We start from the raw sequence: 25762 nt of genomic DNA, 5'->3' as shown, positions 1-25762 counted from the left end.
CATGCAGAAGGGAGCATGTTGGTTTGGAGAATGGAACAATACTTAGCAGAGTTCAATGACTTAAGAGTGATTGTTAATGCAGTACATCACAAATACATGGAGTGTCCAAAAACTTTTTCCCACTGTAGATTTCTTCAGACTCTTCAGTGTCTTTACTGATGGATATAAACTGTTCTTAAAGACAATTTCTGCCTTCCACAGACTGACCTGAGCCACTAACTTATATAAATCTTTAAAGCTCATGAGTGCCTTCTGGTCCACACTATGCACTGATAAGCGGGTTTATCTCCTGCTTTCTGTCCTGTAGCCGCTCCAGTCTGAACATGCGCGTAGACGACCCAGCGCCACTCAACTGCCAGAGCAGTCAGATCACCACAGCAATCATCAGCATTCCCACGCCACCGGTGACGACCCCAGAGGGCGACGCTCACCTCCCTGCAGGCCCCGCCCACCAGAACGTTGTGAAGGTGTCGGCACTGTGAAGACTAAAGTGCAGGCGCGTCACGCAGAAGGACAGATAAGACTCAGTGAGACAGACTGAGGGATTGAGGGAGACTGGGAATGACAGAGGAGAAGGCGTTTAGAGTCCTGGTCTGGCTGTGGTGGAGCCTGCCCTCTGCTGGTCATGTACTGTAACGACATGGACTCCCTGTACAGACGGAGGATGGCTTTTAGATACAGTATATTCATGTTAGCAGTTGGCATGCATGTGTGTGCGTATGAGAGTGGGTGCGGATGAAAGAGTGGGGAGAGTCATTTAGATAAAGAATATATGAGAGCGTGAACCTCCCAAGTGTTAGAGATCCCAGAGTAAGTCAAGTGTCACTGTGCACGAAGCACCTTTTTATGATTTTCACTTCAGTTGGTCTCTTACAGTGCTTTTTTTTAGCAGGAGATAAAAGGGAAAAGAAAGGAATAAACAAAGGGAAAAACAACAAATACATGATCAAACACTTTCCATATATTTTACTTACCCTTGTGTCATTTTGGTCCATTTACCTGTTGATAGATAAATATGCCACTTTTCCTTTTCAGGTCCAATATTATTCCACTCGAGTGAAAATTCTTTAAAAGAAGAAACATGATAGGTGTGTCTGTGTTAGAGTTTCATATTTGTGAATGGATGATTGTGAATTTTTGCTAGATAGAGGAATTGTGAAGTTTTGGATAGGAGGTATGTGCCTGTATGTGTGTGTGTTTGGGAGTGTGTGCGAGTGTGTATGTGTTTGTGTCAGTTGATTGAAATCTCAAGTTTCAATTCTTCTGGACGTCTCTACAGTTCGGTATATGGTATATTTGACTAGCTGCCACTCTGAAGGGCTCCTCGTACATATTTCTGTCCAAAATTCTCAGCCATGAGCCTTTTACACAATATGTGCCTGTTTTGCTGGAGAAAAGAGAGATTTATTTGTTTTTTGTAGTTCTTCTTTTAAGAATTTCCCTTCCGCTTTCCTCCCTTTGGGCTCTTCGACAGCCTGCGTACCTTGACTTGCTCAATTCTTTGGAAAAGTACCAAAAAAGTCTATTTTGGATTTAAACCACCACAACTAAAAGCACAAGGCATTTGCTGAGAATTTCTGACACAAATCTGTCCTGAGCCTCAGTTCTTTGTGAATATTGTTAATAGAATATTTTGTAATATTTGACCATTGTTTGGCAGAACCAGTGAAGCTGTCCTCTCGTTCTCTCTCTCTCGCTCTCTCTTTCCCTCACTCTTGTCTTTCTCTCCTCCTTACTCTCTTCTCTCTCTTTCTCTCGTTGTTGTCCTGTTGTATCCCTACCTCCTGTGTGAACAACAGTATGCTTTCAGTAGTCTTTATAGCTGTCAACGTTTTTTCTTCCCCAGACTCAGCGGGCATTTTTCAAAGTTGTTGAGTATGTGTACTGTATGTGGTTAGGAAACTTGGTGTTTGTACTTTTTGTCCTCCTTGGTGTTTTAAAGTTTTTTTTTTTTTTTTGTTTTTTTTTTTTACTTTATCTTCTGGAGAACTTGAAGCAGGGAAGTCTGTTGCAATGGTGACCACAGAGATACAGAGGACACTGGATGAGCCATCCACAGATCTCTGTCACCAAGAACACATGCTGTTCTGTCTGTTCTCTCAACTCACCGCCCCACCATGTAACTTTAGTAGTGTCTCTCATCAAAGCCCATCAAAGCTGACCTTTGTAACTATGGACACTGACCTTTTAGCTCTGCTAACCTCATAGTTAATGCCTCTCTGTTGGCCTTTTTCATCCTGAATGTCATCCTGAGTCAAACACTCCACAGACAGACATTGGGTCTGTCTTTGGGTGGGTTTCACCAAAGCAGGGAAGAGCAACTTTTGTTCCTGCAGACAAGCAACCACTTCTGCTTCACATAGATGACACAAAATGGTGATTAAAAGCACACATACAGGACCTGAGATGCATCAGTATATCAGCATATTGTCCATTATAGACCAATATCATATTTAACAAGCAATACTAGAATTGGTCTATTATTACCCCCATATGTAGTTGATGTAAATGTATCATGGTCTTTTAAAAGCTATGTGTTAAGATAGACATCACACATCTGAAAAGCTTGATTGGTTTTACCTTTATACTAGACTTTAAAAAAACACTTATCATCCTCATATCTAAAAATATGGTTGGGAATATAATGGCACATAGGTATCATATCAGTGCACACACTAGACCGTGATATCGTTTAGACTAGTGTCTCAGTTTGGTACCAACCCAAAGTAAGACGAAAATATCCCACAGAGTTGGACCAGGATGTTTTCCCTTCTAGTAGTGACCTAGTACTCTTGCTGATAATTTAGTACTGTACACAGTAACAACAGTTGCCTAGATCAGTATTAGAGTCAAACTGTGCAGTGATGTACGTGGACTAAAAAAAGAAGACAAGCACACAGTCTGAACTTTCTCAGTGTAATTTTTCAGCGTGGGGTTAAAGACATTGACTTCATATTCACAGCATCAAGTTCGACATTTAGAATCTACTGAAAACTACAACAAGGGTATGACATAGGTAACGGCAGAAGTGAGATTCCCTGTATTTTTTGTTGCTTGGACAGTGATTTCACATGAATAATTTCCTGCTTCCCTGTTTCAAGACAGGTTGCTTTGTGTCAGTTGCACTTTCAGATGACAGTTTGAATTATTATGTAAGCATCTTTCTGCTCAAAGTGTCAAATAACTGCATTTTTATTTACAAACAACAAAAACAGAGGTCTGTAATTGTGTTTGTCTCTCTTTCTCTGTTATGTATTCTCCTTTGATTGTCTTTTTTCTGGACTCAGTCAGTTTTCTTCTCACTCTTTGCTTTGCCCTCCTATGCCACCTGTCGTTGTTGAGACTACTGCTGTGCGTATCTTGTCAGGTGTTGGATATTATTTATGACCTTGTCTTGTGTCCCGACTGTGAAACGCCTGATAAAACATCTATATCTGCCACAAATACAAAATCTGTCTCTCCTTTGCCTCCCTCTAAATCACGTGCGTAATAATCACAAGGAAGAGTTATGTGTATTCCCCTGAAGTGCTGTTCATGTGTCATATTTTAATGTCAAACAGGTAAATCTTTAGGCTCTTGGTTTTAGTGGACACCGTGGGACGGAGGACAGGAGTTTGCGGAGTTCAGAGCGAAATTGCCGTGTGACTAATGTGTAGATGAGGGGATCCACTGCAGCCTGCACACAGGTTAGCACCAGGGCTGACGTCTCCAGCTCCATTCGCAACTGTGGAAAACATGACAAGGTTTAGAATAGAGCACTGTAACAAAATATGACACTTGACCATAAAGTTGGAATAATTTTGTTTTCAGACACATTCTTCTTTTTATTCTTATTTATACACATAGGTATCAGTTATCACCTTTGACAAGATGTAATGATTACATACTGAGGTCCAGTTACACTTCATCTTCCAAGAATAAATCACACTGTCACAATCATATCATGAGAATACGTAAAACATTTTATTCCAACTGTATGGACAACAGAGTACCTGCAGTTTTGAAAATAATGATTGGACCATAGTATGATGGTGATATGATGCATTTTCTGCATCTTCTTTTGTGGACTTGAGCTTAATTAGTCTACACTTTGTCCGGAAAGTGTAGAATAATTTTACTGGATGTTATAATAAACAGGTCCCAGCCAGCATGTCCATGTGGGCCCCAGAAGGGTTACAATTGGGCTGCATATAAGGGTCCCATGTGGGTTTGTCCACAGTTTCCATGGTGACCCCACATGTGTTTGCCCATATCAAAATCAGAATCTCTTTATTGTCATTGTACCAAGTGCAATGAAATTGAGGCAAAGCTTTCAGGTTCAGTGCAAGAATTTACAGACAGACAACAAACATCAGTAAAAGGCACGGTTATTTATGTAAAAAAAGAAAAAGTATTGCAAACTAAGATATATGTAAAACATAGAATTTAAGTAGTGCAAATAACATGAGAAGTAGTGCAAATGGCATGAAAGATAAATATTGTGGGATAAATAGTGTGAAGAATAAATCATATGATATATTCAGATCTCTGATTCTGATTCTGATATGGGCAAACACATGTGGGGTCACCATGGAAACTGCGGACAAACCCAAATGGGACCCTTCTAGGGCCCACATGGACATGCTGGCTGGGGTGTTTTACTGATTTGTTATATGTTACTCATGCATATAAGAGTGGTGTCTCAAAAATGTGTGTTCACAAGTGCAAATTTCCTGTTTCAGTATTTTGTGCTTTCATGCAGAATTTATTGAATGTATTATATGTATTTTGTTGCTATCAGGTTTTGTCATCTTATCATTAATAAGTTGAATAGTTATTCAGCCACTTTACTAAGTTTCCAAAACAAAACAAAATATCTACTGAAAATTTTTAATATTGAATTTGGGGAAAAAAACAGGTGATCTAAGAATTATTTCCAAAGCTGAGTACAAATGTGTATACACTGTTGCCCATAAAATTGAAATAATTTTCTTTTCTTTTGACACATTCCTCCTTGTATTCCTATTTATACACATCAGATGACCAGATGTAATGATTACACACTGAGTTCCAGTTACACTTTACCTGTCGAGAATAAATCACAGTCACAATTATTTCATGAGAAGAGGTAAAAATATTGAATTACAACTTCATGGTACTGTTGTGATGCTGTGTGATTTAGTAAATCTATACCTGTATCTAAATCAATATCTATATTTATCTTCATATACATCTGTCAGATGTAGGTATATAGAGTTCACAGGGGACATTATGACTTTGGCATAAAATATAATAGTAATATCTATCTTGGTTAGGGGTCCTTAACCTCCTAAGACCCAGCTATGGGTTTTCTGTCCACATTTGTGGACAAGAGTTTCACAACTTTACACAAAAAAAAAGAAAGAAAAGAAAACTGTCCACCACAAAGGACATTCCATAAAAAATTTAAAAACTGCATTTGAAAAACTGTTGCATCAGGATGTTTCCAAAATCGGCACTTATTTAAAAAAAATAACAAAAAAAAGCTTGTGCTTTACTGATATTTTCTGGGTCTAAGGAGGTTAATTTACTTCAGCTTTTATTTTAGAAACTCCTTATGAATTATTTTTGTGCAATTTTCACTATCTGCAGCCGGGTTGCCACATTGGTGCCAAGTACCCATCTCTGCAGTGGGTTAATAGGCCAAATGAAACAGTGTCAGACTCACAGTGTTCGTGTCCTGCCATGAGATGACGTCTATTAACAAAATAACCACCATTGGAACCCAGAAAAGCGTGAACGCGATGATTATGTATCCAAAACGCTGTGCCAGTTTCCCCTCCATCTGTTTCTTCCCCCGCTCTCTGGCACCGGGTGTTAACAGACACACCGCCCCCACAATGTCCGGAGGTCTCACCGGGGCTTCTGGGGTGGAGGGCTCCTCACAGGCGGCTCTGTGCTCGGTCACCAGGAGCAGGGTCCGGCGGACGGACACGGGGCTGCAGGAGCCCACGGCGGGCAGGGACCTGGAGGAGCCCTGCGCTGTCCGTGGTGCTGAAAGCGCCAGCTGGCTCCAGACGTGCGCAGACACCGTCGGCTTCAGCTGCACACCCCGGTTGAAAACTTTTCTCCGGTGCTTTCTGACAACTTTAAATATCCTCACGTAATGGGTCACGATCATAGCGAGAGAGAGCCCCCACAGCGGCACCAGCACGTAGGGTCCAAATGGATCCAAATACTGGACATGACCGCCACCATGCCAGCCCACGTGTGGCCGACAGAGCATGTATAAAGGAGCTTTTTTTGACAGAGTCAGAGAGATTAGAGCCAGGAGCAGGCCACATGCCCAGATGGACAGGATCCACAGGCGGACTCTCGCTTTCCGCCTCTCGGTTTGGAAGGGGAAGGCGATGGCATGGAAGCGCTCCACGCTGATGCTGACCAGGGTGAGCAGCTGCACACAGCTGCACAGGGCATAGGTGAACTGCTGCAGGCTGCACACGGACACCGACACCACACTGTCCTTCCCATAATACAGCAAAGAAAAGAGCAGCAGCGGCGTGTCCACACTACACTTCAGGAGGTCACTGGCGGCCAAGCTGACCAGCAGCGCGTTATTACAGTTCTGGAGGCTTTTGGTTCGGAAAACAACCCAGCAAACCCACAAGTTTCCAGGCAAACCTAACACTAAAGTCAAAGTCAACACTGTGCAGTTGAATATAAGAAAAACTGTGTCCATCTGAGTCTGGTTATGCGCGTTTGTTACATTCCACAAAGAGTGCGCATCCATCATTTTACGCACCTTTTCAAGCTTCGATCCTCTCACAGAAAATCTATTAAATGTGAAATGATTCTTTTGTACATGGTCCTAGATGCAGTCCACATTGGTAAGCTTCACACGAGTGAGCTTAAAACAACTGTACATCATCTTGGATGTATATCGAGTTAAATTGGACATAACAGATGGGAATAAAGTGAAGTGGCTCAGCAGGTTGAATTAATTTATTCAAGTGTGTTGACTTGTGTTATAGAGTAGTGATTGGCTGAATGGAAGGTCCAGGCTGATTAGAGTGCAATCAGCAACATGTGGAGGAGCTGTCTGACCTTGATGTGTCCTGTTAAAGTGACTGCAGCCCCCCCCCCCCCCCGCTTCATCTTAGGTTCGGTCTCGTCATGTGAATGTTTGGTGTAACTAAAATGATGCGTTTTCTTTTAGTTTAACTCTTCTTGAATCTTGAAATACTGTTAATTCATTGGTTCAGACATGTGCAGTGGAGGGATAGTGAATGTATCAGGAGAAGGATGATGAAGATGGAGCTACCAGGCAGGAGACAAATAGATTTATGGATGTGGTGATGGAGGACATGCAGGTAGTTGATGCAAAAGAAGATGCAGGGGGACAGGGTCAGATGGAAGCAGATGATTGACTGTGGCAACACCTTAAGGGAGCAGCCAAGCAGTAGATTGTGTTCATTATTGTAAGAGAAATGACTAAAACCATGAATGTAAATCAAAGTTAATATAAGTAATTTATTAGAAAAGAGTGACATACAACATACAGAATCATTTCACTGAAAAGCACTCTTTTCAGCACATTTTAGCAGTAGAAGTGCAAAATGGATAACATTTTTGCAGGGTGTGTTAAGACATGTCAGTGGGCTGTGTCGACAACAGTCAGTCTTTCATGAGTTCTTCCATATACACAGCATTCATACGATACGCAGCCATCCAGTTGTGGGCTGTACTGTAGTAGTTTTGGTATCCGTATGGTCCTGCAGCAGACATTGAGGCATAGTACTGATGCCAGGCTCTGTACCAGGACCGCCAATAACCTTCAGAACTCCAGTCCTCTTCTTCCTCTTCTTCTTCTTCATCATGTTCTTTTTCAGCTCTCTCTTTCTTCCTCTCTTTTCCAATCTCCTCTACAATCTTTCTCCCCTGTTTTCCAATTTGTTCTTTAATCTTCCGTGGTTTATTTCTTTCAGTCTGTCCTGAAGGTGTCAGATCTGTTCGTCTATTTGATTTATTTTCCTCAGACTGTGATAAATCTCGGCCGTGTGCGTCATAAGTTGTCCGGTAACATCTACTGGGACTATCCTTTGGTCTGGTTGAACTTAATGCATCACTGCCTTTAGTGTGAACCTGGGCAGCTTCTTCAGAAGTGCCTCTTTTAGTCAGATCTAGACTACCTGTTGTCTTATCCTCCTCCATGTCAGACTGGGAGTTTGAAGAACTAGAAGGTGATCTGGGAGGTGACAAGTGAGATCTACTATTGTGTGTGACACTCCGAGTGCCACCATCATCATCAAGTATGAATGACTCTCTCTGATCTTTAAAGTCTCCATCCTCTTTACCTCTGAACTGCCTGATAACCTCTACTGATCTCCCCAAACCTGTTGTAATGAAGTTCTGGAAGTCCAGCTCAGCCTCCTCGAATGTAACTAAACGGGATTTGATATTCTTGAAAGAGCTGAGTGGGGGGATCTTGGGCAGAGCGTCTTGCAGCTCTTTTCGAGTCGGTGCCGCTGCCTGAGAAGGCGCCTGTGAAGGAGTATCCTTCTTGTTACATTCTTTCATAAGATTCCTGTCACTGTTTGGTCCCCGTTTTGGGGCTGGATGGGACATCTCCTGTGTCGCTGGTCTGCTGCATTCTACTGTTTGATCCTCAGCCGAGACAGCGGTCTTGACTCGCCGTTTCTTCTCAGTCTTGGATCGGAGCTGTGATATGGGCACTGGGTCTGAAGCCTCAGCGCAAACATCCCAGTCACATGGTTCCTCCATCAATGCAGGCTCTAAAGTTGCTAAAGGACAGGGAACATCTGTGAGAATCTATTTAACATAGCCATTAAAGTAGTTTTAATTAATTTATAACACTATACTGCAATTCTACACAGATGCAAAGACATGTTTATTAATGAATGGCCTTTATATTACTCTAATTGTGTCTTACCATATTGTCAGCTTCCACTTAAAAGGGGCTATATGTAGTATTTCTACCTTTAGATATTTTTTTAAAAATACCTAAAATTATGAGGAAAGTGTGTAGAATAAAGAGACATAAGTTACGCTGCAGATATCAACATACTCAGATTGATCTCATGAAATCGCGTTGTATGTCACACCAGTTCTTATGGCATTTGGTGTGCTATACGTATGCATTTTCATCCTTTCGCATGTTATTCAACGCCATTTGATCGCGTGTCAATGTACACCAAGATCTCCAGTTTATATATCTGTAACTGCTAAACCTAACCGCTAATTGCATGGTATTTGATGCAGCGAGAATGTACACACGGAAAGCTTATAATGCGTACAGATAACACGCTAATTAAAAGTGGCGTGTTATCTGTACGCAATTCATGATATCACATTGACATACTGTATTGTGGAGATATAAACTGAATCAATTTATATCAATGAACTGACAGATTTATGTGACCACTAGAGGGAGTAGTGAGTTACTCTGAAGGTGTTCAATGGTGAGGAAAACTAACACCACAGGGGCTTTGACCAAAACAACACAAAATGACATGGGATGAGAACCATTAAGAAACAACTTTCAGAGTCAAAAAAAAAAAAAAAAAAAAGAGAAAGTGATAAAAGATAGAAGCACTGTTGTTGTTTTCACCACTGGACACAGCTCTAAATTAATGGGAGTTTGATGAGTTTGAAATCGTTTCTTCTACATGGGTGAGTTTGATTATGATAAAATTATTATGTGATGTTATTACCTTTGCTAAGTTGCTGTTTGTGGATCGATAGTTCAGACTAAACTGTGACAGTTCTGGCCTTGTTTGGATGATTCCAAACAGATCTTTAATGTCAAAAAAATGTACAGAAAACTGAGGTGATTTATGGTTTTACTTTGGGAAGCTAAGCTAACAGACCTATAATGTAAACAATCACCTGACACAGCATGTCAAGATTATAAGACAGTGCTATTTTGACAAACGATCAAATGAGTTTTTGTTTGATGCAGAAAACTTGATGATACCATAATACAAATGTGTTTAAACAATGACCTTTATCCTTTACTCAGTGAGCGATAAAGTCTGGATACACAGCATTAAGAGTCTGGAATATCAATACTACATATAGAACCTTTTAGGGTAAATAAAAGAGAGCTAATAGTGTCTAGTGTTATAAACCATTTTTAACATTTTAACTGAAAAATCAGATGTTGAGAACTTAAAAAAACAAGCGTCATTTAAAAAACAAAACTCACAAGGCAGTGCAGACAAACTCAGACCACACTTCTGAGCGATGGCCATCATCTTATTCTCCTCCTCACCATGGCAACAGTAGGTCACAGCCAGCCCCTGAGTGCCTAAAAAAAAAAGTAATCCTGATGAGACCTCACTCACATAACAGAAAGGGATAAAAGGAGGATGAATGAGAAAAGGCAGGTGCACCGTACGAGTAAACAGGGACTAAATTGCCCTCTGTTGCCAAAAAGTAAAAAAAAAAAAAAAACACAAGTAATTCAAGGTCATTTTAATTAAATGCAGATGGTGGGGAGCCTGTTGACCTTGATAGGTGGGTACAAGCTGCTAATTCTCCAGAGACGGAAGCTAATCCTCCAAATAGTGTGTAATGCAGTCAATAAGAAACAGCCTCTTTGATCAAGCAAATTGAGTCTTATTTAGAGTAAAATAACAGCAAAGAGGATTTATACAGAACATGCAACTCAACAATGGCCATGTTGAAGGTTTTTTTAAGCTCTACAAACACTGGAGCAAGACCAATAGAAGTCATATTTTTTTCCCACTGCAATATGGACATGAGTGGTACATACAAAAGAGGAGCATGTGTTGGCAAAGATGCAATGAAGAAAAAAGGAAAAGGAGAAAAACAATATAATTGGTATTCATGTGTTCAATAAAAACATGTTTTCTCAGTGGCTAAAGGCACCTCAGTGTAAACAGCAAACCTATTGTGACCACAGCTAATATGCATATGTCAGTATTTACAAGTTATATCCTCATCGCACAAAAATTTTTCTCGTATCCTGCAGAGCTACTCCTTAGTCTTGCTCAAGGGCAACTGGCAGTGATGGGAGCACTATGAGTCTGAGTTTACTATTTCACAGTGGGACATCAAACTCTATGCAGACACCTGGGTTAAATCGCCAGCTTCTCAACAACTACCTGACCTGAGTGAGAAGCAAAACATCAGCGGGTTTGTCACAGTAAAGTCTGTCAAATAAACATTTTCATCACGTAATACAATTATGGGAAGATGAATTTAAGAATTAACTGCAACCTAAGATGAATCACACCAGGTGGGAAAGAGGAGGAAACCAGAGTGGCACGACTCCCAGACCCCAACACCTCTATCAATTTTATTAATAAAAATGCCACCTGGAGCATACTAAAAATAAATAATGAAACAAAAAATCAACTCAGAAGAGGGAGAAAGGGATGTTAAGTGAGGTATATGCTTCCCAGAATGCAACAGACAAGCGTTAATCAGTGAAAGAATGTCTTGCTGAGGCTTTTCCCATTTTGGATTCATAAGTAATGGGCATATGTCTACCAGCGATGCATGATTTCCTCTGAAATATGGATGCAGTAGTGGATGATCTCCGCCATAATGAGACAAGTCTGTTCAGTCTTCCACCTGCCCGATGTTATCAGCCATCTGGGCAAGTGTAAATGCTTAACATTAAACAACAGCGCTTTCTGCTGCCTCTGAGCCTTTGCTTCTGCACTAATTAACCGATATGGGATATTTACCAAAGCGTCCGGCACGTCCGATTCGGTGCATATAGGTTTCCCAATCCTGTGGTACGTCCAGGTTTATCACCAAGTTTACTTTCTCTGCATCAATGCCTCTGGAGGTCTGACAGAGAGGAAACGACAGAGGCAAAGTGCAACAGGAATAATAAATAAATAAATAAAAAAAACACAGACTGGGAGAGAAAAGAATGCAAGTGAGGGATGACATGTGGAGCATGTCAGGACAGATAACATGTCTTACCAGGTCAGTGGAGATGAGCACCCTACACTGATACTGTTTCAGTTTTGACATCGCCTCCAGTCTCTGGTCCTGACTCAGACCACCTGTACAGATCACCACACAGCGTCACATTGTATCAGCATCAACTCAAAACAACTCTGCTTAGACAACCAACAATACAACACAAGCAAAATTCATAACAATTGCTTCCAGATTACTTGCAATTTTTTTTTTTAAAACCCCTTTAACCTCTGACATGTCTGTATGCTTTATTTTAACAAAGTGGCTACTGACACAGTACTGTGACATGAAATATGGGTTTGTCTATTACCACAGAGCCAATCAGTGCCCTTATTATACCATGTCTAGACTGGTAAATTACATCCTGAAAAAGGGCCAAGGCAATCATACAGCGAACAGGTCAAACTGAAACACAGCAGGCATTTAGCTCACTTGGTAATGTATTAGACTTCAGTGTGGAACACTTGGGTTCAATTCCTAATCTAAGTTTTTTTTTTTCTCCCCCCGAAAGATTTTCAAACGGGGCGGGAGGGTGCTGGTAGGTAAATCCAACATTGATATAAATCAGCCACTGACACAAAACTGACACAGAACTGAGAAGTCACACAGCAAACTGCCACATCTAACATGTAGCTCCACCCACGTTTTACAGCCTCCAGAGCAAAGAACACCACAAAACCACATACAGATTATTTAGAACAATAATTCCTATTCTATACTATATACTATCATTAATTGTTGCTTCTTCCATCAATTGCCACAGTACTGTGGTAGCAAAGTGCACAAAAGAATGCACTGAAGTATACGCCATATATCACCACAGTACTGTGGCAACAAGAGGCTAATGAGTTCATGTACCAGTATCCCTGATTGGTTCTGGTACAAATGCTAATGTTTGATTGGTCTGTGGCAATAGACAAACTGATATTTTGTGCCACAGTACTGTAGTAGTAGCCATCGCCTCATTTTAAATATTCCTAAAAATTCAACCGGAAAAATTTGGACACATGCTTGTAGAATAGACCTTGTGCTTTCCATAGACATCTGAGCATGCTCAGTGCACCCCCCGTCACCTGTGTAATGGGGGTAAAACACAGCAGGGAGTGAGACCGACTCCATAAGAATAGACGGTTAAGGCTTTTTTTTTTAAACACTATTTTCCTTATGTTTTTTTGTTTTTACTGTTTGCAGTGTTATAGTGATTTCCCTTTATTAGTTTTACTGTGTTTTTACCAGATTTTGACCATGTAACTGCTTTTTGGAGTTGAACCAGGAGCCAAAAAGCAGCTGACTGATTAAAAAAAAAAAAGAGAGTCCAAAACAAAAACTACTGAACCAAAATTCAAATACTTGTTGTTCTGTATGTTCCAATCCACAGTTCATGTTCAACATCCTAAATCTCTTATTGATGTACATTCTGAGTGCCTTATTTGGTAAAAACCTGTAAAACTTCAATTCCTCTCTTTGTCTTTTTCTGTTTTTCACCCTGTTTTGACCCTAAAACACACAGTAAAGTAAAACCACTGCAGAAAAGGAACACAAGCACATAGTACTCACAGCAGATTTTATAACACTGAAACAGACGCAAATTCCCAGCAACACTTTCACCTGGAATAATGTCTCAGGGGTTAAAGGGTAAAATATAAAAATGTTCAGTGTCTGTGTGTAATATTCAGGGCCATCTAGTGGTGATGTTGCATATTTGAACCAACTGAGCAAAGAGAAAGTCAAGTTCACATCACTCAAACATAGTAGATGAAAAAAGACTGTTCAGAGCTCCTGTAGAAACATGGTGGAATATCACAAAGGATATGGAAGCAAACCAATTCCTCTGTAGCTCCTCATTTTCATATTATTTTACACTGGTTAAAACATAATTATGAATATTATATTCCATTTCTGCAGTCCCAGATCCACTTAAATCCTTGACCTTTAGTCAAACTCAATCAAATGTAAAATCTATTAACATGTCAAAAATAATATGGTGAGTTACAGGTCGACAGCCTCCTAAAAGAGGTGTTACATTAAAGACAGGAAGTTAATTATTCTTCTATATTGCCTCTTACCTGAGATGCAAGCAGACGGTAAGCCTTTAGATGACAGGATGTCTGCCAGGTGCTGAGCCCTGTGGGAGCATCCAGCAACAACAGCAGCAATCAAAACACGTAATCAATCTGCACTTTGTTCAATATGCATCAGTATCAATTTCACCGCCTACTGAGATATATTTAAGCTTGACCTGGAGGGTAATCAAGAGTGCACTCCCACATGGAGGAGTATATACAGTACATTTCTAATTAGGTGTTACCTTGTGTGAAGGTTGGAGAACACTAGAGCCTGGTTGAATGGGATTTTGCTGAAAAGCTCCAGTAGGTGTTGCACCTTCTCTTCAAAGATCTTGTGAGGTAAAGGATGCGACTGCACCAGCTTGTAATACTGCTTTAAACCTAAGAGAGGGGTGGCCAAGATGGGATAAAGAACAGAATATTAACAAAATCATCTGGGATTTTCAGGGGGTGAAAAATCAGGGCTCATTTTCTTGATTTGGGAAGAAATTGTCTGTATTTTTCTACACCTTTTTACAGTACGACAGCAGTTTAAGAAGATAAGAGACTAAACATAAGAGATAAATGTAATTATGGTTGTGTTTTGTCGCTAATAATAGTGCATGTTTGATGCAATTACTGCCTTCACTTCCTGTTTTTGTTAAAATGAAAATAAAGGCAAAACTTCTAACAAAGTATCTGCAAAATAAATTCATGATATTAACATAATTATTCACAGTGTTACCTTTGAGGCCCATGTCACTAGGATTCAGTCGAACAAACGTAGGCTCGCTCATGTAACGGGTAAGATGCTGAGCAAGGGATTCTGGGTAGGTGGCAGAGAGTGCAAGCATCTGTTTGTTCACTGGTAGAGAGGAGAAAATCCAGCTGTAGAAGAAGAAGATGGGAGCTGTCAGTGTATGACAGTTAAAAGTTGTAGGTTGTATTAAATTTTTTACAGTGGGGGTTTTACTCTGGTTACATAATATATATCTCTGTTGATCTTACTTTATCTGGTCCTGGAAGCTGCCCTCCTCCAGTAGCTTGTCTGCTTCATCCAGGACAAATAGCCTGATGCTGGAAGTGGACAGCATGCCCAACTCGATAAGCTGCTTGATACGACCTGCATAGAACCGCCAACGGTTACAAAATGTTAAAAACAGCACGGCGGTTACATAAACAGGTAAAGCCTCTGTGTTAATATTTCCATTAGTGATTGGCTTTTTACCAGGAGAGCCCACAGCGATATGGCACTTCTTCAGATGGGGTTTGTCCTGACTCACGGGCCTGCCCCCGATGAAAACGTGGCACTCCAGACCTTCCATAGCACAGCCTATGGCCATCACCACTGAGTGGATCTGCACCGCTATCTCGCGTGTCGGAGCCAGCACAAGAACCTGTAGAAAAAGCAGGTGAAATGTTAACAACCATTTATGCTTGATTGGAAAGAGATTAAAGATGGACAAGTGTGAGGATAATAATAAGCTTACCGTTCACATTATACAGCCAGTCTTTAAACAAAACAGACAACGCCTCCTTTAGCAATTACTCGCCTCTTTCATTTATACTTTCAACGCTGAGCATCTTGAACATACTAGATTAAAATCCTCAAAACCAAATTGATTACATCTCCTGACAATCTGCAGTCTACATATAAATGAAGAGAGTAAATAGTGACTGCTCGATTTCATAACAGAACTCTTAATTCTCCTTCAAAACACTTTTTCTTTTATTAAATTCCTAAAAACAAACATAGAAAAAACAGACTACAAGAAAAACATGCGATATACAGTACATTTCTGCTTTTTCTATTCCTGACTCTTCTCACCTGAGTTGCAGGATTCTCCAGGACCAAAGTGTCCAGAGCAATGGTGCAGAACACACATGTCTTCCCTGTTCCAGACTTGGCCTGCACAATCAAATCTGAAACAAATAGAGCAAATTAATCAGGGTTGACTCAGCAATGACCCTTGTGTTTTTAGCTCCCACAGTTAACTCAACCCCATTAGTCTGAACGTTGACACTTCCCATTTAGAATGCCCAGTGTGTAGCAACAAATTCAACATGTTCAATACACAGTTCAACAGACTGACACAGTTATGGTGGTTTAGTTCACTAAAGGGTAAACCTGCAAGTTAAATATGACATTTTGAACATTTACAGACAATTTGCATATCACCATTATCATTTAACTTTCTGATCAGAATTTGGGGGCTCTATTGATTTGTAATATGTTGCACCTCTTGCACAAATGTATCCTAAAATGTTAATTCTAGAGAGGTGAGCTTTGAGGGGAGTAGATCCCACTCATATTCCCAGAAAAAGTACAGGTCAGACAGAGTAAGTGAAGCTGACTGAAGTGAAACCCAAATTTTTCTCCTGATATCAAAGTCTTTGTTGACATAATAATAATAATAATCTGCTACTACTTTCGGCTGCTACCTTCAGGGGTCACCACAGTATACATCATCACCACATCATCTGTTTTCAACTGATCCTGTCTCCTCACACATACTCCTTCACCATATCTATAAATCTCCTCTTGGCCTCATTCCTGGTGGCTCCATCTCCACCATCCTTCTACCAGTATATTCACAATACAATACAATACAAAAATACAGCATGAAGGCTGAAACCTATAAGCCCCAAAATTAGTCTCTCAATACACATCAGTCACTTTGTAATTGTAATGAAGTGGGTGATCGCTCCACTGTTTGTCCAGTCTGGCTTTGAAGGTATTCAGTGTCCTTTTCATTACCATCACTCCCTCTGATGTGTTGTCACTCCCAAAAAATCTCATCTTCAGCTCTGTCTCCTCCATTTATAATAATAATAATAATAATAATAATAATAATAATAATAATAATAATGCTTGTAAGTGTTATTTTTTACTGTTTATTGTCAAATGTGTCTGCTGTATGTGCTTTAACTGTGTGATCTTGTAACTGGGTGTTGTATTTGCTGCTGCCTATCTGGGCCAGGACTCCCTTGTAAAAAAGGTTCTCAATCTCAATGGGATTTTTCCTGGCTAAATACAATTTTAAATACTACTAATAATCATAATAATAATAACAATACATGTAATCTATTAAGCAAGGAACGACAGAATATGTCAACAAGTTTTGAAATACAGAAAAAGTATGACATCAACTGCATTTTGGACCAAACTTTGGTCTTAGAATGCAGCACATAGGTCATATATAGACCCAGTCAGTAGTTTTCCCACTAGTTCCACATCTCAGACCCTCATACACATGCATACATGTGGACCGAACCCACCCAGTCCGCAGCGGCCCAGCGGGATCGCCTTGAGCTGGATCGGGGACGGTTTCTGGAAGCCCGACGCGGACAGTCCCTCCAACACGGGCTGAGACAACAGCAGAGAGCTGAAGTCGATCCCCTCCGACAGAAGAACATCCTCGGTACGTTTTCGCGTTTCGATGTCGTGGGCCGCTCTCCTCAAGGAGGCAGCCATGTTTATTTACCAGTGTTGAAAACAGCCGCTTTAAAGAGCGGCGTGGTGGGCTACACCGCCATCTAGTGGCCGGGAGGAGAACTGAAACAGTTATCATGTAGTTCTTCCAGGAATGAAACATTTATTTATCCGACAAACAGAACCAAGAAGAAAAAATATGAAACATTTTAATTATTTAAACACAAAGTGAAGGACAGAAGTTTATTTCCCTTCTACATATTTTAAATAAATTATTATAATAGTGTAGATATGACTGATACAACTAGGTTCACGACAGATGGTGAAAGATATATATTAGACACAAAACCTATAATTACCAGAACACATAGAAGGATGGTCAGTGTAAAATTAACCCATAAAGACCCAAACATCCACTGTCGACCCAAACCATCTACTGATGGAACTGTTTAATGCCTGTTGATCCATTAATGCTATCAACCCATGTAAATAATTGGTGTAAAATATTGCTATTCATCTTTTCATGGTCATCAGATATGACCCATTTGGACGTTCAGAGGCTCTGTAGTGAATGTGGAAACACCATCATCTTCAACAACATTGATTCACCAGTAAAACCCATTGAGTTGGATCAGTGACAGTGGATGGAGACACTCGGTTTATATTCAGTGAATGAGAGACTGGACTGAAAAAGACACTTTTCACCTTCTTCTCTCTTGCTTTTTCATCCTCAGCCCCCCCCCCATGTCAGGCCTGGCATCGAAATGTGGTTCAACAAAGCTCATAATAAACACAGTAGAATATGAAGGGGAGCTTCATATACTTTATGAAGTTACCCTTGGCAAAGCAAATTTGTTCAGCACCAAAAGGCAGCCAGACTACCATTCTGCTTTTAGGATGCTGGACATGACAAGTACAGGAAAAAAAAAAAAAAAAAAAAAAAAAAAAAACTTTTTCCTCAGTTTTTTTTCTATTTCTGATATAATAACCTTCCACTTTAATCTGAGCTTTTATGAAGATCTTCATGCTCAGTGAATTAAAAATAGGAAAATACCTGATTCCTGAAACATAAAATACAGAGCATAATATTACAATAAATGGTGATAAATTTGTTAAGAAAGCTTAAATAGAGAAAAAAAATTCATTTGGCATCTACCATAAAAGTCACAGTGGGTCTTTATGGGCTAATTTGAGGTAAGTGCTTACATGTACATGTAGCAGTGTCAATACACTGAAAACTGCATTTGTGCATATTTTAAGGTAAAATGTGCAAGAAGAACTATACTAGAAATCAGAAATCATTTGTGTTGACTTTGTTATGCATGCACAAAGACATACAGTTTCCTTTGTTAGAAAGCCCAGCTATATCCATTTAACTTTAAAAGAAAGGAGATGAAATGCGTACAGGGAGTACAAACTTCGACTAATCTAGCAAGGTTTACATTTTATATGGTAATGAAGTTTCATAGCAAAGGTAATGATTTATTAAAATGTGAGATTGACTTGCATAAGAGGGCAGTGTAGAGCCACACACCACCAGCAAACCTCTACAGCACATTTACATATATTTCGATGTTCTATTCAACCAAGCAGTTAACTTTGCATGAAACAAAATGTCAGTGGAAATGGATGGATGGATGGATGGATGGATGGATGGATGGATGGATGGATGGATGGATCTTGAGTTATAATGTAGGTACATTTTCATAGCAACCAATCTGAAGCAGTGTCAGTACAATGAAGCTGCACACTGCTAAAACATTTTTTGGTGTGGAATTTTATTTTATTCAAACCCAGTTATTTAGATCTGACCTTGAAGCCCATATTTTTTTCTCTGAATCCCCCCCATCATTACTCAGGGGCAGCTGTAAACTCAGCAATCATGGAAAGTGCAGTCTCGTAAGATATTAAGCAGAATTATTTCTCTCACAATCCGGATCTACGGATTTAATTTTCAAGAATTAAATATCAGGACCTTGAGTCACTCTTCTTATTAGGCGTATTAAAGGGTCCCATCCTTATGTCTTCTCATAAGCTGCACCAGAACAACCATGGAGTGTCTGTAGAGAAGACCAGTCACTGAAACTGTCGAAGTACCTGCATCTACTTTGTTTTATAGTTTTTTTTTGTTCTGTGGACGTGCTCACAGCTGAATTTGACTTTTTAACACTTAAATTGTATAGTGTCTACTGAGGAGGTGTCTTCATTCTAAGAAGTCACTACATTTTCTTTATCTAGTTGAGTCTACTCTGAGGAAAATGGAGCATCTTGCCCTACATGGAAACTCTTCAAGGCCTCACAGTTCAGTTCATACAGGTTTTCTGTCTCAAACCAGCTACACAGTGCTGGCTGTCATCATGGGCGTTTTCTCAGTGGTGGGGATCATCCTCAATCTCCTGGTGATCGTAGTGACAGTGAAACATAGACAGCTGAGGCAGCCGCTCAGCTACGCCCTGGTTAACCTGGCTGTATGTGACCTGGGTTGTGCTGTGCTTGGGGGTCTGCCCACTACTGTCAGCAGTGCCATGGGATACTTCAGCTTTGGACGTGTGGGCTGTGTCATAGAAGGCCTGTCTGTGGCCTTCTTTGGTGAGTCAGTTCAAGGCATACGTAGCATTTGTGAAGAAATAATAGTGGTGTGTTTCTGTGTTGTTTGCAGCTCTGTATATTATAACTTCAGTGCTACCAACACAGTCTAAAACAGCGGTTCCCAACCTTTTTTGGCTTGTGACCCTATTATAACATCACAAATTTCTGGCGACTCCGGACATTCAAAATGGAGACTTTTTTTTTTTTTTTTTTTTCTGAAATGAATTTGTTTTTCATCATGTAATAGTTTGCTATACTATGCTGCAAATAAACATTAATTTTAGACGACATTTAGTCTATATAATGTATATTATTATGGACGGAGGCAGAAAAACCAGGTGTAGATTACTTCAAAATGAGAATTTTATTTTCCTTGGTCAGGATATGTACAGTCAGTCCAGCTTTTATTTACAAGGCTGACAATTAATACTATAAAAAAAAAAAAAAAACAATAACTCAAACTATGAATTATGAAAGAGCTGCAGCATCTTAAACCATCCACAATGAACATTTGACAGATAAATAGTACCACAGTGCTTCAGTTTCAGCTTCAGCTTCAGAGTTTGTCATGTCTTTTATGTATTGCGATTGTCTCTCTCAACTCACCATATATTTTTTATTAGTAAATTGTTGTTTTTTTTAATCAATTACTAGAAATTTCAGGCAACCTTATTTGAATTCCAGGTGATCCTACATGGGGTCCCAATCCCAAGGTTGAAAAAAAAATGGCCTAAAAAAACAGTCCCCACCTGGATTTAACTCAGCAAATAGCTAAGAGCCATCCACTGGATAATTACTGCAGTGGTTAATGTGTTTTAGGTCCAGTCTAACTCTAACTGATGCAATGAGTAGCTTCTCATTTTTCCAAACAACCATCAATTTGTTGAGAGCTTTTGAGTGAACAATACCAAAGTTAATTGGGCTCAAACTGTGAAAGAGTAGTTCAGGGAACATGGATTCACCACCTCAGAGTCCAGATCTGCACCACATTGAGAATCTTTGGGATGTAATGAAAAAGGCTTTACACAGAGGTCTGGCTCCTCTATCATTAATACAAGATCTTGGTTAAAAATTCATCCTATTTGGGATGTAAACAAATGTTAATTATGGCACTCCAACGGCATTTTGTGTATGAGACTGTGTATTTAACATACAGGTACTTCCTACTTAAGAGCTAAGTACAATAAGACACAAGTAAGTAAGTAAGTAAGTAAGTAAGTAAGTAAGTAAGTAAGTAAATAAATTTTATTTATAGAGCACTTTTCACAGACAGAGTCACAAAGTGCTTTATCAAATCAAATCACAATCAAATCAAATTTACAGAAACCCAACAGAATCCTCCAGGAGTAAACACTTGTGACTGGTGACAGTGGCGAGGAAAAACTTCCCTTTAACAGGCAGAAACCTCGAGCACACCCAACATCGTAAAACCAACATCATAAAAAATGTGAATTTATTGAATTTCTTGTTAGAATCAGGAAAGTTACTGTGTTAAATAAAATACTTCCTTAAATAAATCTATGTATTTTAATTCTGTCTTTCACCAAAAAAAAGTCGATAAATGGTCCCAGTATGAGCCCAGAATAAAGTTTGAATAAATTTAATTCAAAGATAGATTTTACAGTTTGTAAGCATTATAGAATGAATGGTATCGATATAGAACACAGGTATGAACACACGCTACAGTAAAAGTTAAAGCATGTGATTTGGCTCATGTTACACTCCTGGCCTGTGGGATGTGAATGCCTCTTATGGTCCAGTTATGTGTAATACTCAAAACTGGGATCAATAGCAAATGTTAAGTCATTAAATATATCCATTCAGTAAAACTGCACAAGATAAACTGGATTCTTTTGACACAAAGTGCATAAAAAATTCAGTTTGTTTGGAACACCATGAAAATTGGATAAAATAACTGTGACATATTACAAATTGTTAGCCTCATAGCATAGTTGCCTAACTCTTATTATTGGCCAAATTGGGATATTTGCATAACTTTACTCTCCTAACATTGCTACTTTATTGGCTATCACATGAAAAAAAAAGAATATGACTTGGGTAATTATGTTGTGAGGCTAACGAAATAATACACCTCTAAATACTAACTGTAGATTAACCCATAAAGAACCAAACCGACTAAAACCGATGTAACTGTTTAATACTTGTTGATCCATTAATCCTATCAATCCATGTAAATAATTGGTGTAAAATGCAGTTTGTCATCTTTTCATGGTCATCAGATATGACCCATTTGGATGTTCAGAGGCTCCATAGTTACCATGGAAACACTGCCATCCTCTACAACACTGATTCACCAGTAAAACCCATGGAGTTGGATCAATGACAGTAGATGGACACACTTGTTTTATATTCCATTATTGATTATATTTGCTGAAAAAGTCACTTATTCTTCAGTTTTTTCAGTTTCTGATATAATAACCTTCAACGATAATCTGAGCTTTTATGAACATCTACATGATCAGTAAATTAAATATGGGAAAATACTTTACACTGTAAAATCACAAAATATAGAGGATAATATTAAAATAAACAAATGGTGCCAGGCACAACATATCCCGTCCCTCGCACCTATTTCACCCTTTAAAAGTGAATGTGAAGATTTAAAAAAAAAAAAAATCATAAAAAAAAAACTGAACTTTGACCTACTTTTCCCAAATGTAATGACATCTGTTTGGGGTCACTGGCAATCTATAAATCCAATTTGGTATGAATTTAATCAATAGTTTTGCTGCTAAAGTGTTAAACAAACAAACTGAACCAAAAACAATACCCCTTGCGTCTCCTTCAGTGGTGGGGTAATGATGATAAATCATATAAGAAAGGTTACATAAAAAGAAGAATTCTTTTGGGAACTACCACAAAAGCAACACTGGGTCTTAAGGGCTAAGGTTGAATTGATCAATTGCTGAATCAAAGCTTAATGACAGAATATAATGTCATGAAAATATTAATAATAAAACCACTTATTTTCTGGCAGGAATAGCAAGTCTGTGTACAATCGCAGTCATTTCGGTTGAACGTTACATTGTGGTGTGCTATCCCATGGGTGCTGTGCTGTTCCAGACCAGGTAGGGGCTGTCCACATTAGACCTCACAAATTTACATTTAATTTTTTAGTCAGTGTGTGATCACCATCTGGTCTCCTCAGGCATGCAGTCGCTGGAGTGGTACTGTCCTGGGTGTGGTCCTTTGTGTGGAACATTCCACCTCTGTTTGGTTGGGGAAGTTTCGAGCTGGAGGGTATAAAGATTTCATGTGCTCCAAACTGGCAAAGCCGGGACGTTGGGGACATGTCCTACGTCATCATGTACTTTTGTCTGTGCTTCGCTGGGCCTTTCCTCATCATCATGGTTTCCTACTCACGACTGTTGTGGACTCTGCGCCAGGTGAGCAATGGAAAGATCACTTCAGGTCATGGCCGTTTTTAGCCCATTTTTGGGGGTGCTGAAGCTCCTCTAAATTGATTCCTAGCGCCCCTAAAATATTTTAAGGTAGCTGAAATGTATCTTTTTTCTTGTTTACTTTATGTCCATTCTTAACATGGTTTGATCCAGTCCACACTGTTGTGTCCTGTGCATGTGTTCATATTAAAGACAAAGTCCTACTGTCTTTATCTGACTGGATGTCCATTAACTCCTATTGTGTGTGTGTGTGTGTGTGTGTGTGTGTGTGTGTGTGTGTGTGTGTGTGTGTGTGTGTGTGTGCAGACAGGAACATATGATTTTACTGGGTTTTTTTTCCAAAAAAAAAAAAAAAAAAGCCAGATTCAGGTAAGAGTGTAAGATCAACTCATGTAACCTCATTTTCCACAACAACCAAATATTCTATTACAATGATGTAAGTTGAATAAATGTACCAGTTTATATCTCTTATTAGATATAAAACACATTGTTTGTTTTTTTTGCCTTTTGGTTAAAGCACAAACAGAGACACTGAACATATACACTGGTCTACAGTTTATTAAAAATGATCTACCACAGATTAAATGTGCTAAATGTTACGTATTTTAATCAGATTAATTGGAAAACAAATGACAAAAGTGCTGGTTTGCTGATGTTTTGACGGTATATGATAAAGTGTTCTTCCACATATATTAGTTTATCAGATTTGAACAGATTTGATGGTTTAGTCACAGAGTTTCTCATACCCAAAAATTTTTATGCTTTTCTTTCACAAATGTGGGAACGATGGTCCGAAATTGCATTAAAATGTACAAAACAGTGAAATTTCTCTTGCCTGGCTCAGCTCCCCTAAACATCTGATCCTAGAATCGCCCCTGCTTCAGGTGTTCACTTCTTCATTGTGCAAATGTCCTGATGAAGTGACTTGTCATGTTTTTGTGTCTTAGGTGACCAAACTGCAGGTTTCGGAGGCAGGCAGCACAAACCGTGTAGAGGTGCAGGTCGCCCTTATGGTGGTGGTGATGGTGTTGGCCTTTCTAGTGACCTGGTTGCCATATGCCGCCATGGCCCTTTCTGTCATCATAGATTCCAGCTTATACATTAACCCCCTCATTGCTACCATACCAGTTTACCTCGCTAAAAGCAGCACTGTTTTCAACCCTATTATATATATTTTCATGAACAGACAGGTAATACTTCAACTTGTTTACTCACATTTAATTGTTTTATAAAGAAAAGACAGCCTTGTTAATCATATATCAGTGCATTAGTGAATATATAGTAAGTGTTGACTGTACGATCTCTGTGTTTTCCAGTTCCGGAGTTATGCCATTCCTACTGTTCTGTGTGGATGGAACCCGTGGGCTGCAGACACAACCACCTCGGAGTGTGAGACCACTGTCACCCCTGTCAACAAGACCCAGAAAGTCTCACCCAAAGAGTCTTTAAAGGAATAACAGAGCGCACACATCTCCACCGATACTCCAGTCATTTATGTAAAACAATGAACTATTAAATAAAGTTTTAGTTTTATGCTGCCAAAATCTGGAATTGACTCTGTGATATTAGACAAGCCAAGTCCAAGCTGAAAACATTCCTTTTTTTAGCTCAGCATTTGATCTGCACTCTTCTTTTTCTATATTTCACTGTTTTTAGTCTTCCTTCTTGTCTATTTGTGACTTGTCTTTTATTTTTGTAAAGCACTTTGAATCAGCATGTGTATGAATTGTGCTATACAAATAAACTTGCTTTGCCTTAAATTATTAAACCAGGGGTTTCAAACATGCAGCCCGGGGACCAAAACCAGCTCACCAAAAGGTCCAATCTGGCCTGTGGGATGAATTTGCAAAGTGCAAAAATTACACAGAAGATATTAACAATGAAGGGTGTCAAACTCAATTTAATTCAGGTTCCACATTCACATCAATATGATCTAAAGTAAAATAACACAACCTATAAACAGTGACAACTCCATTTTTCTACGGTCTAGGTTCAACTGGACTAGTTTTGCTCTTTTGAAGCAAAACTAGTCCGGTTGAACCTTGAAGAACTACCAAGAAGAACAATGACCTGAACGAATGAGAAATTGAATGAAAAATTGTTCTTATTATAGTTCCAAACTCCTAATTTTTAGCAATATTATGCTTTTTACCAAATATTTGTGTAACATTGTGTATAATGCACTTGTACAAATGATAAATTGGGGCATAATATTGTTAATACTGTTTTTTCAGGTTATTCACATGTTTTTTGTGAGAGGATAGTTTGTAAATTAAAATATTTTCATAATCTAATGTTTTTATTGCACTAAAACAAATAGAAAAACTAATTATAGG

At 39.2% G+C, this 25762-nt stretch overlaps 4 protein-coding genes across 8 annotated transcripts in view; 2 read left to right on the top strand and 2 right to left on the bottom strand.

Annotated features, from left to right (window-relative positions):
• kcnd3 (potassium voltage-gated channel, Shal-related subfamily, member 3) overlaps positions 1-3451 on the top strand; it is a 141325-nt gene extending 137874 nt beyond the window's left edge. For all 5 annotated transcript variants that reach the window (XM_030138925.1, XM_030138920.1, XM_030138921.1 and 2 more), the window contains one exon: positions 308-3451. In XM_030138925.1, coding sequence (XP_029994785.1) covers positions 308-482 — 175 coding nt within the window. In that variant the 3' untranslated portion in view covers positions 483-3451. The remainder of the gene's footprint in view (positions 1-307) is intronic.
• Positions 1923-6751, bottom strand: LOC115422460 (D(4) dopamine receptor-like). Its single transcript, XM_030138815.1, has 2 exons — positions 5687-6751; positions 1923-3724 (listed from the first exon to the last, which is right to left on the bottom strand). Exons 1-2 carry the CDS (start codon positions 6749-6751, stop codon positions 3569-3571), a joined length of 1221 nt encoding a protein of 406 aa, XP_029994675.1. The 3' UTR covers positions 1923-3568.
• Positions 6752-7468: 717 nt separating this feature from the next.
• On the bottom strand, positions 7469-17480 carry ddx20 (DEAD (Asp-Glu-Ala-Asp) box polypeptide 20). Its single transcript, XM_030139745.1, has 11 exons — positions 17262-17480; positions 15811-15905; positions 15211-15379; positions 14991-15105; positions 14728-14870; positions 14246-14384; positions 14004-14062; positions 11938-12020; positions 11694-11799; positions 10184-10285; positions 7469-8759 (listed from the first exon to the last, which is right to left on the bottom strand). Exons 1-11 carry the CDS (start codon positions 17455-17457, stop codon positions 7633-7635), a joined length of 2334 nt encoding a protein of 777 aa, XP_029995605.1. The 5' UTR covers positions 17458-17480; the 3' UTR covers positions 7469-7632.
• A 1722-nt stretch (positions 17481-19202) lies between these two features.
• parapinopsina (parapinopsin a) lies at positions 19203-25073 on the top strand. Its single transcript, XM_030139354.1, has 5 exons — positions 19203-20004; positions 23003-23093; positions 23174-23411; positions 24374-24616; positions 24743-25073. The coding sequence occupies exons 1-5, from the start codon at positions 19674-19676 to the stop codon at positions 24881-24883; spliced, it is 1044 nt and encodes a 347-aa protein (XP_029995214.1). The 5' UTR covers positions 19203-19673; the 3' UTR covers positions 24884-25073.
• The last annotated feature ends 689 nt before the right edge of the window (positions 25074-25762 follow it).

Source organism: Sphaeramia orbicularis, chromosome 7 (assembly GCF_902148855.1).
Source record: "Sphaeramia orbicularis chromosome 7, fSphaOr1.1, whole genome shotgun sequence".
NCBI lineage: Eukaryota > Metazoa > Chordata > Actinopteri > Kurtiformes > Apogonidae > Sphaeramia > Sphaeramia orbicularis.
This window is presented reverse-complemented; position numbering and strand designations above follow the sequence as displayed.